The sequence below is a fragment of the Syngnathus floridae genome, chromosome 12, assembly GCF_059516105.1.
Source record: "Syngnathus floridae isolate MCC-2025c chromosome 12, RoL_Sflo_1.0, whole genome shotgun sequence".
NCBI classification, from domain to species: domain Eukaryota; kingdom Metazoa; phylum Chordata; class Actinopteri; order Syngnathiformes; family Syngnathidae; genus Syngnathus; species Syngnathus floridae.
This window is the reverse complement of record NC_142424.1, coordinates 10432993-10449464: the sequence shown is the minus strand read 5'-3', so window position 1 is coordinate 10449464 and position 16472 is coordinate 10432993. Positions and strand designations below refer to the sequence as shown.

Here is a 16472-nt window from a genome sequence, read left to right as displayed (position 1 = left end):
CCACGTTTCAAAGAACCTGAAAAACAGTTTTCTTAAAAACAGCCTCGAATAAACTTGTTGTTACATTTGTAATCACAAAAATCAATGCCATTGACAAAAAGTAGCCTTAGAGTTGGAGCTATTTTTGAATAAATTTAATCTTGTTTAACGATGTTTATCAGGGATAATGGGAATTTGTTTATACTTATTTTGGGTACAAGAAATTTTAAATTCATCACAAAAATCAGCATGTTGAAAAATTCCTCCCTGGTCATCCATAAAGTCAGATATAGCCCACACTCCTCTAGAGAACCATTCAAAAATAAAAACAGATTTTCTATGAATCAAAATATACCTATTGTTCCAAATTGGTGTGTTTTGAGGAGTAAAATTATGTTTGAAAATAAGTCTAATAAAGAACTTGTTGATGAAAGTCTGATCGTTTTAAAGGAAGCTTTTGTGGATCATAATCACATTTTAAAAGGAATTTGATTCAACGTATTCTTTTAAAGACAAGATTGACTATGAGAAACCATATTGATTGTGGATTTTTTAGGAATTGTTTCAACAAATTAGTTTTCAACAAACCATTTTTATGAATGATTTCCAAATCTCAAAATCTAAAATAATAAAAATAATTAGGTGTTTCTCAAATAAAAGCATTTTCAACAGAGTCAAAGGCTTTGTAAAAATCTAGGAAGAGAATAAAGCCATCCTCTTCCACGAAATTGCCGTAGTCTATTAAATCCAAAATAAGCCTGAATAATGAATAACTCTTCCTTTTATAAAGCCTGACTGTGTCTCACTAATGATATCTGTTATTCCCTCTTTGAGTCTGTTCGCAATTGATCCGGGAAAAAAAATTGTAGTCTGTATTCAACAATGTGATGGGCCTCAAATTAGCGAACAGTCTCTTATCTTTTCCAGGCTTTGTAATCAAAGTAATTACCCCTTTCTTCATTGTTGTCACTAATTATTTTCTATCAATACATCATGTAAAGCTTCAAATAAAATTTCCTCAAGTTATCCCAAAAGTGTTTGTAAATGTTTACGGTGAGCCCATCTGATCCTGGAGATTTGTTTAACGACATTTTTCCGAGACTTGCATCCAGTTCCTCGATTTTAGGTTTTGAATCACAGACCTCCATCCATCCATTTTCTATACTGCTTGTCCCCACAGGGGTCGCGGGCATGCTGGAGCCTATCCCAGCAGTCATCCGGCAGTAGGCGGGGGACACTGAACTGGATGCCAGCCAATCGTAGGGCACACCGAGACAAACAACCATCCACACTCACACCTCAGGGCAATTTGGAGTGTTCAATCGACCTACCAAGCATGTTTTTGGGATGTGGGAGGAAACCGAAGTGCCCACGCAGGCACGGGGAGAACATGCAAGCTCGACACAGGGAGGGCCGGAGTTTCTTGCCATGCACCAGAAAACCAGTGATAAAAAAAAAAAAAAAATGCATTGCCGGCTTTTTTTCTAAATTGAAAAAATCTTTTCACCGGAATCGATCCACTTTTCCCTCGATCTCACAAAAGCTCACTGTGGCTTATTCAGATAGAAATGGTCACAGTTACTTTGTACTGCCATAATTCTAACTTTATCTTCTGAAGTTAAATTAATCTTGCTACAAACAGAATGTAAATCTTGCAATAGTTTTTTTCTTTTTTGTTTTTAAGTGTTAAAATCTTACTGAACTGTATACTTGTTTCTTTAATCCTGAATTTTAGAAATTCCCTTTTATTAATAGGACCAATAATTGTGTTATCATGTTCTATTTCAGTAATCACATTTTTTATCTTGTTACAGTACTCTTCATTTTCTAACAATTTGGCATTAATTTTCAAATAGCCTCTCGGATATATTTTCTTGATAGCAGGTTCTAAAGCTAACATAATAAGCCAGTGATCTGATAAGTGCTTTGGAAATTGAAACTTTTGTAGTTTGAGATATTATATATTATACATTTGTGGCGACCGTGGCTCAGGCAGTAGAGCGAGTCGACTAACCGGAGGGTTGACGGTTCAACCCTAGCTCTGTCGCAGTCACATGTCGTTGTGTTCTTGGGCAAGACACTTCACACACCTTGCCTCCAGGTCGTCATGGTAAATGAGAAAATGTTCTCAATTGACCTACCTGGTAAAACATTGAATTAAAATAAAACAAAATTAAAAATATTGTCAGTGCCCAACCAGTAATCAATTCTGGATTTACATTCAGTTTAAACCATGAGAATTCTCTTATTTCTGAGTTATTTTCTCTCCATATATCTCTAAGATTATTAATCATAAAATTATTAAATGACCAAATTATATTGGGGTTTCCCAGCTCTCTCGGGCCTAAAACAGACACTTGCCTGCAGCTATCTGCGCGCGACCACACCCACACTTCTGCATATGACGCAAGCTTATGTCCGCTCCAACAAGATTCACCTAGGGCTGTTTTCTGATGAGGACCCCCGAGGACCTCCGAGCTGCCTTCATCTGCCTGCATGGGTTGCCAATGTCTTCTGACTAAATCTGCCCACCTCACAGGACTTCTCATTGTCCAACATGTCATTTTTACAGAAATAAAAAAAAAATAGGCCTATAAGGTGATCAAATATGTCTGCTCAGTCACAGTCCTTTATCAGAATCAGCTTTATTGACCAAGTTTGTGCATGCCAAACAGGGAATTTGACTCCGGTTGATCTCAGCCTCTGTACAACATTTAAGTGACTGACAACATTCAGCTAACTAACAACATTTAAGTGGCGAGAGCAGGATGTTATTGCACAGTGATGTCTCTGAGTCTCTATGAGTCGTGTGAGTTCATCAGACCGACAGCTCTGGCCATTATAAAGTACAATTTAAAAATAAAAAACCCAAAACTAAAGTATAGGAAAACTTATTTTATTTATAATATTTTACATTTGTGAAGTCAGGTCAGTCAAATCACTCAAAATCCACCGTAGTTAACATTTGTACAATGAACACGGTATCAAACTTTCAAACAGACCCTATATTTCACATTCAAATACAGTCATTTCATGTGAATGTACAACAGATCTTTTGGAAAATAACACAAAAACATGACGACTTAGTTTTAGCGCAAAAGCAATGAAATTAATGTGTCTTAAATACAAGAGGCATTATTTTAGAAAGTTAAACCTAACGATCCTTGGGGTTCATTGTGGCAATCTTTTTCTTCTTTAATCCAACACAAACTGTGACAGAAGAAGTCTAACAAATTGGTATCCATTGGTTGGCAGCAAAGACTAGTCATACATTTCCTTTCAAACGAGTACACACTAAAGAGTACATTTCAGTCAAATTATAAAATGTGGTGCTTAGTGGTTACAATTATTAAAAATATCTTTTACTAAAAATATTTTTGGGTGGCAGAGTATCAACAAATAGTGTAAAATGTCACGTGGCTATGAAATTTAAAATAAAACAATGTAACTTGTCTTGGAAATCAGGAAACATACCAGGTAAGTTAAAGATTGGGTGACTGACCTAGGATCATTTACCGTTACTTGACTGTGACTAAAAATCTTGTGTTCATAAGAACATTTTTATTGTTAATTCATTTCAATAATGGTAACCACACACTTCTATACATGATTCGATACAACTTTCAAAATAAGACCAAGTGCACATTGTTTCACAAAAATAATACATCACATTCCATATATATATATATATATATATATATATATATATATTTTTTTTTTAAATAAAATTTTAGTTATTTGATAGTAATCAATTTAAACACCTTTTTTTCCTTCAGGATTCAAAAGAAAACTGCAACTAGATTAGAGGCATATATATGAAATTGGTTTTTAGAAATGAGTAAAATACAAATAGCTGAACAATAATTACTTGGCAGATCATCCACACCAATGTACTCAAACGTCAAACAAATGTCAGAAGTCCACACTGTGGAAGGTTGCTAGATGAAAACTGTCTTTACACTGTGTTGTCATGTAAAACTGACATGAAACAAATATCAGGTGTACATTTCTTAACAACCTTCAGAAGTCAAAACATCTCATGATGGCATCTTTGTCAAATTTAAAACTGAGGAATGTTTTGGATGACAGAAGGTGCTCCAAGTCTTTTTGATGGGCAGTCTGTTGACCATTAAAAGAACTGTATGAAATCCCACCTGTAAAGAGAGACATTCAGCTACAGTACACACCAGTACTACATAGAAGACAGACTCACACCCGAGGAAGCTTCATTGCATGCCAACTCCCGACACGCATGCACGCGCACGCATGCACGCGCACGCACGCGCTTTTGTACTGTACACAAATGAATAGTAATTTGTTCACTTGTTCGATTGGGCACTTACGAAGGTTACAAACTGAAAGCATGTTGGAAAGTCAGTTGACACATCTTAAGAGAATGCATGCGTGCGCGCACACACGCACGCGCTTTTGTGCTGTACACAAATCAATACTTTGTTCACTCGTTTGATTGGGCACTTACGAAGGTTACAAACTGAAAGCATGTTGGAAAGTCAGTTGACACATCTTAAGAGAATGTTTGGAGTCCGTGCACATGAAATCATACCTGATGTTCTTTTCAATCGTCTATGAACTAGTCTGCAAATCTTCCCCATTGAATTGATGAAATCAAACAAATGCGCATGTTGATCACAGAGCTCGAACCCCCCCCCCCCCCTCTATTGTTAGTTCAAATGCTAACAATGCAACAAGTTGCAAAGCTGCACAAAACATTTTCAAATGATGGCTGGGGGGGGCTGAAAGTCATTAATAAAAAAGAAACAACACATGTTTAAGGCAGACAACCATTGGCATATATATCAATAGAGCTTTTTCTGCCATGTTGAACATGCCATGTTGGGTCCTGCGATGGACTCTTTGTTCAAGCCTTGATTAAAAAATGACATGTGGCTTGCACCATAGTAGCTGCATGTCTGACGATTGTAACAACTCAATCCGCGTCACAATTGCTATAGAATTAAAGGAGCAATTATGACTGGAGCCAAGCAAACATTCTAGCTGTTGTGGAGCATTAGCTATAGTCACTTCTTCGTCGTTTTTGCTCTTCTTCGTCGTCTTCTTTTAGGCAGATTAGGCATATCAAGTGCATTGCTGCACTCCACTGGTAAAACGACTATCTTAGCTAATGGTCTCGGCAAGATGTCCATACAACCACACAACATACCTTTCTCAAATATGTCTTGGAGTCTTCTGGAAATGAGCCGTTTATCTTCCTTCTGTATGAATAGTAAATGAAACGACATTTCAGTCAAACCTCTCCATACGATTGCTTAAACATTAGAATTTTTCAAAATACGAAGTGAAATTTGATCAAATGTTTTGACTCAACATCTGAAGTAATTCCCAACATATGTCATCGCGGTTAGCCCGCTAGACGGCGACATGTCGGGATGACGACAGCGTCACGTTATCATATCCCAAGAAGGCTAACGCAAATGGTAGTAGTGGTGAAAAAAGGAAGGTGGTGATGATTTCCTTACAATTAAAAGAAATCATATGAAAACATGAGCGTAGAGTGTGTGTCAGTGATTCTGCGAAACAACATGGCCAGAACATGTCAACAATTTCGACGATCAAGCGACGACGATGAAGCAGAAGGAAGCTCTCAAAGCTGTCAAGCCATCCAAGGGGATCACCATCATCTCTAAATGTCACAGCCCTACCCTGGAAGAGATGGAACGTCTTTCTTAAAAATATCTGCAGAGCGGTCGAGTGATGGTGAGGAACAAAGTGTGGCAAAGAAAAGAAAGCCTGGACTGAGTGGAAGTGAAGAGGGTGAAGATGAAAGTTAAAATGTAAACGTAAAAAAAAAAAATTGCACGCGCACACACGCACGCACGCACGCACGCACGCACGCACGCACGCACGCACGCACGCACGCACGCACGCACGCACGCACGCACGCACGCACGCACACACACACACACACACACACACACACACACACACACCCATATATAAAAAAGCTAAGTCTGCCTCACAGCTTGGAGGGTGCGGGTTCAATTCCACCTCCGGCCCTCCCTGTGTCGAGTTTGCATGTTCTCCCCGTGCCTGAGTGGGTTTTCTCCGGGCACTCCGGTTTCCTCCCACATTCCAAAAACATACTTGGTAGGCCGACTGAGCACTCCAAATTGCCCTGAGGTGTGAGTGTGGATGGTTGTTTGTCTCGGTGTGCCCTGCGATTGGCTGGCAACCAGTTCAGGGTGTACCCTGCCTACTGCCCGATGACTGCTGGGATAGGCTCCAGCACGCCCGTGATCCCCGTGGGGGCGAGCGGTATAGAAAACGGATGGATAGATAGTTTTAAATTAACATTATGTAAGTTAATGATTAAAGATAAAAAAAACCACTGAAAAATAGAAAAAATATATGAAGTGTAAAAAAAAAACAAGCTAAGTTAGTTTGTAGTTCACATACTGTAAGTTACAGAACGTATGTATCTCTAAAGGTACAGTGACAATACAACACCCTTTTTTTTATTGATTATTTCTTTGTAATTTATTTCTTTTTACATCTCTCTCTCATATAATTATAATTTGTTTGATTGCCATGTGTAATTAATTATCTTCAGTATTTATTAAAGAGTTAATTTAGGGTTTTTTTGGGCTGTGGAACGAATTAAACAAATTAGTGTCTTTATTATATTTATGTCTTTATATTTATTAGTGTGAAGGCCTTCACACTTACGTTATTCTACTTTTTTATTCTCCTCACTTTGTCCTTCTACTTCCACATAATTCAACTGATTCACTCCATTCCACTTTTGACGTATTCTAAATATTCACGAGATGAGCGCTTCCATTTTTTTCGTTCTGAAAATTTTCGGTTTTCGCAAAATTCGCAAATTTACGACAAATTTTTCCCCATTCATTCTTAATGGCACATTCAAAATTTCTCATTTACATCGTTCCAGTTTGAAATTCACATCATTCAGCACATTTGGGACGATTCTCGACATTCCCAAAATTGCCAAATTAAAAAATTTCACATTTAAAACTTCCGCAAAATTTAAAAAATTTCAATTTTCACCTCTAAGTTCTACATTCTTCAACCAATTCAACCCATTCCAACTTCCAACTGTTCATCGTTTGCCTACCTTTCCCACAACTTCCCATTTACCAAAAATTCCAAAATTTCAACTTTGAAAAATTCTCTTAAATTTCATTTTTCCCTTCTAATTTCTACATTTTTCCACCGATTCAACCCATTCCAACTTTCAACAGTTCATCTTTTGCCTACCTATTCCACAACTTCCCACTGACCAAAAATTCAAAATTTTCAATTTTGAAATTTCCGCAAAATTTCACAAAATGTCATTTTATCTCCTCTAATTTCTACATTTTTCAATCGATTCAACCCATTCCAACTTTCTCAACTGTTCATCTTTTGCCTACCTATTCCACGACTTCCCAAAAATTCCAAATTTTAAAATTCACGCCAAATTCTCCAAAATTTAGTTTTTCCCTTCTAATTTCTACATTTTTCCACAGATTCAACCTGTTCCAACTTTCAAATGTTCATCTTTTGCCTACCTATTCCACAACTTCCCATTTACCAAAAATTTGAAATTCACCACAAATTCTCCAAAATTTCGTTTTACACTTCTATTTTCTACATTTCTTAAGTAACTCAACTCGTTTCAACATCATTCGGCAGCATTCCCCAAGAAGATATTCAAAATTTAATTCCAAAATTTCAAATTCTAAATTCACGCAAATCCTCCAAAATTTGTTTTTTCCCTTCTAATTTCTACATTTTTTAACCAATTCAACCCATTCCAACTTTCACCCCCACTTCAACAGTGTGGCGGCCATCTTGGATTGACCCAGAAGTGACCCAAAATGAACCGGAAGTGCCCCAAAACAAACAGGAAGGGCCCCAAATTGAACAGGAAGTGACCCAATATGACCAGGAAGTGAACCGGAAGTGCCCCAATTTTAACAGGAAGTAAACCGGAAGTGACCCAAAATAAACCGGAAGTGACCCAAATAAACCGGAAGTGCACTAAATTAAACCGGAAGTGCCCCAAATAAACCGGAAGTGATCTTATTTCAACAAGAAGTGATCTAAATGAAACCAGAAGTGACCTACATTTTTGTCCGATTCAACCCATTTCAACTTTTCAACTCCAAAGGTAACCTCTTGAACCTGTAGTACAGACAATTGGTGAAGGCATCCAGGCCGGTTTGGAGGCGGGTTTGGGTGTGGCCTGAGGGTGCCTCCGATGCACTTCGTGACTGCTTCGACACCACTGACTGGGACTTGTTTAAGCAGGCGGCCACCTACAACGATCGGACGGACATAGAGGAGTATACTGACTCTGTTTCCTCTTACATCGCGAAGTGCATCGATGATGTGACTCGCTCAAAATCCGTCGTCACTCGAGCGAACTGGAAGCCGTGGCTGACAGGGGCTGTCCTCAGACTGCTGAGGGCCAGGGACAAGGCTTTCAGAGCGGGGGATGAGGCTGGCTTGAGGACAGCGAGGGCTGACCCGTCCCGGGGCATCAAAGAAGCAAAAAAGGCATTCTCGTGCAAGGACAGCAAGGACGCATGGAGCCTTTGGCAGGCCATTCAGACCATCACGGACTATAAGCCCGCGCCGAGGAGCTGTGAGGGCGACGTCCGTCTGCTGAACGATCTTAACCGCTTCTTTGCTCGCTTCGACGCCCAGAACAGCACTTTCCCGCTGAAGACCACTCCCCCCCCCCTACAAGAGCAGCCCCTGAGCCTCTCTGCTGACGGAGTGAGGAGGGCGCTTGCCGCTATTGACACCCATAAGGCGGCGGGTCCTGACAACATCCCGGGTCGAGCGCTGAAGGACTGCGCTGGGGAGCTGTCGGGTGTCTTCACGGACACCTTTAACGTTTCCCTGCACCAGGCCATCGTCCCCTCGTGTTTCAAGGCTGCCACCATCGTTCCTGTGCCGAAGAAACCTGCACCGTCCTGCTTTAATGACTACCGCCCCGTGGCACTGACGCCCATCATCATGAAGTGCTTTGAGCGGCTTGTCATGGAGCACATCAAATCCATTCTCCCCCCCCACCTTAGACCCCTTCCAGTTTGCGTACCATGCCAAACGGTCCTCTGAGGATGCCATCTGCTCTGCCCTCCACTCGGCCCTCACCCACCTGGAGAGAAAGGACTTATATGTGAGATTGCTGTTTGTGGACTTCAGCTCTGCCTTCAACACCATTGTGCCGCAGCGTCTCATCTGCAAACTCGACGAGCTGGGCCTCAGTACCTCCCTCTGCAACTGGCTACTGAACTTCCTCTGTCAGAGGCCTCAGGTGGTGCGTGTTGGCGACAAAATCTCCGCCAGCATCACGCTGAGCACGGGGGCCCACCAGGGCTGCGTGCTCAGTCCACTGCTCTTCACCCTGCTGACGCATGACTGCACTGCGACCTACAGCGACAACCACATGGTGAAGTTTGCTGACGACACGACTCTGGTGGGTCTCATCACGAAGGGCGACGAGACTCGGTACAGGTCGCAAGTTGACCTTCTGACCACGTGGTGCAGGGACAACAACCTCCTGCTGAACGTAAACAAGACCAAGTAAATCGTTGTTGACTTCCGGAAGGGTCACACAAAACACCTGCTGCTGATCATCGACGGTGCTGTGGTGGAGAGGGTGAGCTGCACCAAGTTCCTGGGGGTGCACATCAGTGAGGACCTCTCCTGGTCCGCAAACACCGCGTCACTGGCAAAGAAAGCTCAGCGCCGCTTGTACTTCCTGCGGAAGCTCAGGCGTGCATCTGCTCCTCAGGCAGTCCTGTCTACATTCTACCGTGGCACCATTGAGAGCGTCCTCACCAGTTGCATCGCTGTCTGGGGTGGTAGCTGCACTGAACAGAACTTGAAGGCCCTGCAGCGCATAGTGAATACGGCTGGTAAGATTATTGGTGCTTCGCTCCCCTCCCTGAAAGACATTTACACCTCCCATCTCACCCGCAAGGCAACCGCGATTGTGAGTGATGTGAGTCACCCAGCTCACTCTTTGTTTGACCTTCTGCCCTCTGGGAAGAGGTACAGGAGCCTGCGCTCCCGCACCACCAGACTCGCCAACAGCTTCATTCTCCAGGCTGTTAGGACCCTGAACTCGCTACCCCCTTCTGCGTAGCGTGCGGCACTGTTGCGCTATTTTCTGGAATGTCTGCTGGACGCTCACTTGCTCCTTTTTGCTCCTCTTATTTATTTGTTGTGTTATTTATTCATTATTTATTCAGCACGCTGTTGTTTACTTGATTGTCTATTGCGGGCCATGTCTTGTCACCGTGGGATAGCGGGGAACGAACTTTCGGTTTCTTTGTGTGTCTTTGGCATGTGGAGAAATTGACAATAAAGCTGACTTTGACTTTTTTGTTGTGTTCCAAATTTCAAAAATTTTTGGCGCAATTTTTAAAAAAAATTCCCGTTCATTCTCTATGAGGCATTCAACATTTGCTCTAACTTCTACATTTTTTTACCAATTCAACCCGTTCCAACTTTTACTGTTGATCTTTTTCCTACCTATTCCACAACTTTTCACTTACCCAAATTTTCAATTTTGAAATTTACGCCAAATTCTCAAAAATTTTATTTTTCAACTCTAATTTCTACATTTTTCAATCAATTCAACCTGTTCCAACTTCCAAGCTTCCATCATTTTCCTACCTATTCCACAACTTCCCACTTACCAAAAATTTGAAATTCACCACAAATTCTTCAAAATTTCATTTTACACTTCTATTTTCTACATTTCTCAAGTAATTCAACTCGTTTGAACATCATTCGGCAGCATTCCCCAAGAAGTTATTCAAAGTCTTCGCCTTCACACGCAATTTCTCCAGAAATTGCATTTTCTAGTTTATATTAATATTTGATCCAACATACGGCTATTTCAACATACAAAGTAGGTCCCGGAATGAATTAAATTCGGATGTAGAAGCTTGACTAGTTATTAGCAAATAAAAAGTGCAATCAAGATCCAATTAGAGTTAAACAATACATTTCATAAGAAATTGTACAGACGGATAATATTTTGACCTGCTGGCTGCTGAATCCATTTTCATTTAGTCCTTTCTTCAGATAAGATGACTCCTGGGATTTCTTCCCATTGCCTTTTAAGTGTTGGCTCTACACAGAAGGAATAATGTTATGAAGCAAACACAGAGTCAATTAAGTCAAATGATTTGGCCCTACCACTCATTAGATTGCCACTGAACTTTGATGTGAGGGCGGCAACCCAATTTCACCGAGGGTTAATAGTATGTTATTTGGAGTCAACGGCAGTCATTGTTAATGGTGTACAAATCAAATACACTAATTAGGAAAGTTTTTTTTTTTAATAGTAGTGTCAAGGTCACTTGTCTTTGCACACCTGGTTCAGCTCATATTGGCTCAGCTCCTTCTGCTGCTTGTATTTGGTATACCCATCTCCAGAAAATACTTCAATAGCAGTGATGCGCCGGGATTTGGATCTAAGACAAACAGAGAACGTCAATAACACAATATTGGAAAATACTGATGTATGGATAGAAGTACAGTATATTCCATCGGGTTGATAGTCTACTGATGGTGGCAAAGAAAGTAGAGCATTAATCTATTCCATTTTATCGAATATAAGATAATGACCAACTGCAAAAAGGTTTCAGTTGAGACTGATGAGCTGCATTTACCGTGTATTGTCTGAGGTTTTGCCCGGAGTGGTGCCATTGCTTGCAAAGTCGTCATCACTATCTGGAGTTTCACCTTTCAGCCTGCTAATCCAGTCTTTTAGCGGCCTGCACCAGGGGAGCAGAAATAAATAATCATTGGTTCACGTCACATAAAAAAAAAAAAAGCTCTCTGGTAGCTAGACAATTTACAAGTCGCAGTGCTCTGAAATAACATTGCAGAATTGAAAGCCATTATGTCATAGGTGATACTGCATGACTCCTCCTTGTGACCTTTTTCAGACACTCAAAAAACATGTCACACTTACTACGTCAAACGTAAAATCCAAATAAAATAACTTTGCAGGCAGCAACTTCAAATTCAATTGCACAGTAGAGTAACAACCACTCTTTTCTCCACACATACACTACCTTATGAATGGAATGGCCATGAAAAACCTATTGGGGGCAAGTCCAAGTTTAGACTTTGGGGTCATGTCGTTCCTGTGACATGGTAGCTTTTCAATCGGGAACCACTCGATATTCTAAAACAGAAACCAAGATAATCAATTATTACATAATCATACATTTTAAAAAAAGAAATTCTGAATTGAAAAAATTGAAAAATAAAAGATTTCATACCCTGATTTCTTTTCTCGTTTTGGGATAAAACTTTGTATCCTTGGATACTCCTGGTATGATATAGAGCCGCACAAGCTGGTCAGTGATTTTCTGCTCTATGTACATATCTTTGTCAATACAATTCTTAATGTCAAAGCCTGTTTCTTCTAACACCTGTGGAGAGACATATAGCACATACGGTAAGCCATGAAGACATTTTCTTTTGCCTTCAGTTGTTCAGTGGTCGCTTCACAACTCACTTCACGAACGGCACAATCATGAGGCGCTTCATCCTCATTCACTTTCCCTTTGGGAAAGCCCCAGCCTGACTTTGCAAGGTAGCCCTGAACAAGCAATACCTGGGGGGAAAAGTAATGTTTTTATTAGTCATTTATTAGCCCAACAAAAACAACTGAAGTGAAATTAATATTAATTTCTAATATTGCTGAATGAGTAACTGCAAATAAAACTCACACTCTCTAATAACTCATCAAGAATGATTGCGCCATAAGTAGGGACACCCATCTTGTACTCTTTCCACTGTTCGAGGACTTTCTGCACATCTTCTCCATGGGGCAAAAGGAATGGGCAGTGTTGGAAAAGTTTGTTGCTGTCAAGAAAAACTTGTGTTCTTGCAACCAACATTCAGATATTACAAATGCGTGTTTGACTTCACTGTATCCCATTGCACATCATCAAATTGTTGATGAGGCCCATAAGTGTTACAGAGAGTGTGGGTCAAGAGCATGCAGTGCACTGTAGTCGATTTAATTAATCTAGGAATAACAGTATTTTTTTTCCTTTGCTCCAGTGACCAACTGCATGGTTAAAAATTTGGACTGAAAGTTGACCAAGAATTTTTGGGGTTGACCACAACCCCAGACCACACATGAATAAGCAGCACAATGTAAACTGATTTAAAGTGATAAAATATGTTCATTTGTCATTATAGTAATGTCATGAGTGTTATACCTCGCATTACAAAAACAGTTTTATTTAGCAAACAATGGCATTTTAATAAATTTCAAGAATGAGTGCGTGGCAAACTGGCAATGTGTTAAGAAGTGAGGAGAAAATCCCACTGGCAATGTTACTTGAGGAGAAAGGATATCAGCTTTGGCAAAGTCTCTTATCCCACAGTGAGGAGCGGCTGGAGTGTTCGGGATGCAGAAGTCCAGGTAAAACCAGTGTGCCAACTCAATCTGGAAGCACACCCGGATAGCGTTGTCCCTTTCCTCACTGGGAATGTGTAGAATGAATCGACTATACAAACACAGGATGAGGAGGAGTATTTAGGGTTATTAGAGTAAAGGGAACATAATAAATTTGCATGCCATATTTTTAAAGCTACTTTTATTTGTTAGTTTCATGTTAGTCATGTATCATTTTCTTTCCATTCAATGTTGGGCTATCATATGAACACCAAATAAAATTATTTGTGGTTGAAATGTGACGTAATGTGGGGGAAAGGTTCAAGGGATATGAATGATTTTCACTCCACTGTATATGCTACTCATTATCTTGCGTTATAACATAATTAGTATTTGTACAGTTTATTTTTTTAACGATGGCCATGGCTCATCCAGCTGCTGTGAGATTTCTATTGCATTAGTTTCTGAGAACACCCTTGGCGGGGAACTGCACTCTGCAAAACAAATGCTACAGGTGTTGTGCTCGATTTGGTTCCCCCGTGAGATTTTGTTCCCCCTGCCGCGGGAGCGCGCACAGCTTGTTTGGAAAGCGAAAAACCGATGCCGTACGGCGTCCGCCGGCGTCAGCACTATGTTGTTTTCAATAAAAACATGAAGAATTCACGTTTGCGTCAGTCAATTTTGAGGATATGTTCCCCCCTTGTAACTTGGGCTAGGAATGAGGGAACCTGTTCAGATTTGCCACACTACCTGAGCAGACCCCCAGGAAGACAGAAAAAAAAACAGTTGGAGTCTAGGACTCACCGTTCTCAAAATAAGGGGGGGGAAACATATCCTCACGGGGCACCCGTGAGGATATGTTCCCCCCCTGTAACTTGGGCCAGGAATGAGGGAACCTGTTCAAATTTGCCACACTACCTGAGCAGACCCCCAGGAAGACAGAAAAAAACAGCTGGAGTCTAGGACTCACCGTTCTCAAAATGGGAGGGGGGCACAAATATTCACGGCTTGACATTTAATAAAGCGTTCCTGTTACAATTTTTATCCCACCACCTTTCACTTTGCTTGGGACAAAAGGAGCCTTCAGAACTGAAATGTCTTCTCAATTATTCATTCAAATCAATTCACTCAAATCATTGTCGTTATGAAAGATTTGATCACAAAACGTGTGTGGCTTTTTCTTAAATGAACACGTTTGACATTGCTAGAGTGTCAGCTTTTAATTATATTGCGCTGTCATTTTAAAGCAAATTAATAAATGCAACAATATTAATTTGCTTTGAAAATACCTGAGTAATAAAATGGATGGATGAATGATGATTACAATTAAGAATAAAGTCTCCTTTGTAATATATACTCCTTGTAGCATGTAACGGTACCCAAAAGGAGGAGTTTCTTTGCATCGAGGTTTATGCAAAGAGCTCACGTAATTATATCGTTGCTTTTTGGTGAAGTGAGTGAGTGTTCCGTCTTTACGACTGGTCTTTGAATGCACCCCGCTTCAATGGCAGAACGCGGATGAATTTAAAGACATCAAATGAGAATAATCCTTTATAAAAATTAAAATTGACTGACGCAAACGTGAATTCTTCATGTTTTTATTGAAAAGAACATAGTGCTGACGCCGGACGGCATCGGTTTTTCGCTTTCCAAACAAGCTGTGCGCGCTCCCGCGGCAGGGGGAACAAAATCTCACGGGGGAACCAAATCGAGCACAACACCGGAAAGAAAACAAGACCTACAGAAGCAGCGACGACGTTATTCTTGGAGAATTTCATTCAATTGTGTATATGGAGCCTCAATTGTGTATGAATCCAGGTTACTACAACAGTAATCGCGTTACACTGTGCAGGCAGGGACGTATTCATCTTCTGGCACAAAAGAGACCCAATAAATACATAAAATCCTATCGATATTTTTGCACTATTGTCAAGCGCAGCGTCTGACTCTAGCACTAAAATCGTCAGTAAATGCACTGAATATAGATCAGAAAGCCGAAGTTCGACTTTACGATATAAAAACAACATATCTTCAAAAAATGTTGGAAACGGGGCTCTATAAAGAAAGCGGAATAGTGTAGACCCGCAAATATTATGTTTATAAAAATGGTTAACAAACAACATTAAGCATCCGATTACCTGCAGAGGTCGTCCAGTATGCCAGAGGGGATCTCTAATCTTTTTGTTTCCATGTTGGGCGAAAACATTGAGGCTCTAGTGAAAAACGAACTCGAACAAAAGCCATAGGCGGGCCAAACTACATCCACGTGTCTCCACTTACATCCTTATTACCGAAGGAGCCCAAGACCGACTCCACAGTCGATAAAAACTTGTAAATATTGGCTTAGAACCTCTCAGGCGAGCGTCAACGAAGCTACGAAAAAAGGAAGTTATTCATCCAATCAGGAGCTATGTTGAGTTATTTCATGGAATATGATTGGTTTGTTCTGATGCCCGTTAAAATGCTATAGCGTCATATATCAAGTTTGTAAGACGTTTGTGAAGCGAAATCAAGTTTACGAGAGTGATAAACTCATTCTTTCATTTATTCATCACCCGAACAGTTAAAACTCACGAGGGACGCAGGCGTGTTGGAGAACTAAAACATTTTCCCAATCTGAAAAAATATTATTTAATTTGTATGTATATGCTAGTTATTTTGTCAATGAATGATTACTATTTTGTTTCAGACCACAATACAATTTGTACTTTGGGGATACTGCCTTTAGAGATAATCTGATATACACGTCAACTCCACTAACAGGCTTCTGTATTCGGATCTAAAATAGATGCTCAGTTATTTTTTGTTTGATACCTGCACATTAATGTGTACATTATTCCGGCTTTAAAATCAGAGAAAATAGGCACGACATTTGTTTTTAACCGGGTTTGTCCTACCTTTATTTGGCAAAACAGAAAGGAAAAAGAAAAGAAATGGGCGTGGCTGTACAAAGCGGAGTGCTTGAAAGTGAAATTTTTGCGGTAATGACCTGAACGTTGACATTCGTGGGAAGAATTCAATTACACAAAAGGGTCATTGGACATGTTAAATGAAACCCATCCATACA

At 40.3% G+C, this 16472-nt stretch overlaps 1 protein-coding gene across 1 annotated transcript; it reads right to left on the bottom strand.

Moving 5' to 3' along the window:
• Positions 1 to 2859: 2859 nt before the first annotated feature.
• On the bottom strand, positions 2860 to 15801 carry dcp2 (decapping mRNA 2). Its single transcript, XM_088391308.1, has 11 exons — positions 15544 to 15801; positions 13366 to 13517; positions 12729 to 12856; positions 12515 to 12613; positions 12276 to 12428; positions 12066 to 12178; positions 11658 to 11762; positions 11360 to 11459; positions 11026 to 11115; positions 5162 to 5213; positions 2860 to 4133 (listed from the first exon to the last, which is right to left on the bottom strand). Exons 1-11 carry the CDS (start codon positions 15609 to 15611, stop codon positions 4000 to 4002), a joined length of 1194 nt encoding a protein of 397 aa, XP_088247434.1. The 5' UTR covers positions 15612 to 15801; the 3' UTR covers positions 2860 to 3999.
• Positions 15802 to 16472: the final 671 nt, after the last annotated feature.

Bases quoted from the DNA above. Each gene is read 5' to 3' on its own strand.
- dcp2 (XM_088391308.1), bottom strand. From the start codon at position 15,611: ATGTTTTCGCCCAACATGGAAACAAAAAGATTAGAGATCCCCTCTGGC. The intron at 12,614-12,728 runs GTGAGTTTTATT...TTTTCCCCCCAG, and splicing joins TTGATGAGTTATTAGAGAGT to GTATTGCTTGTTCAGGGCTA. The intron at 4,134-5,161 runs GTATGTTGTGTG...CTCTCTTTACAG, and splicing joins CCAAGACATATTTGAGAAAG to GTGGGATTTCATACAGTTCT.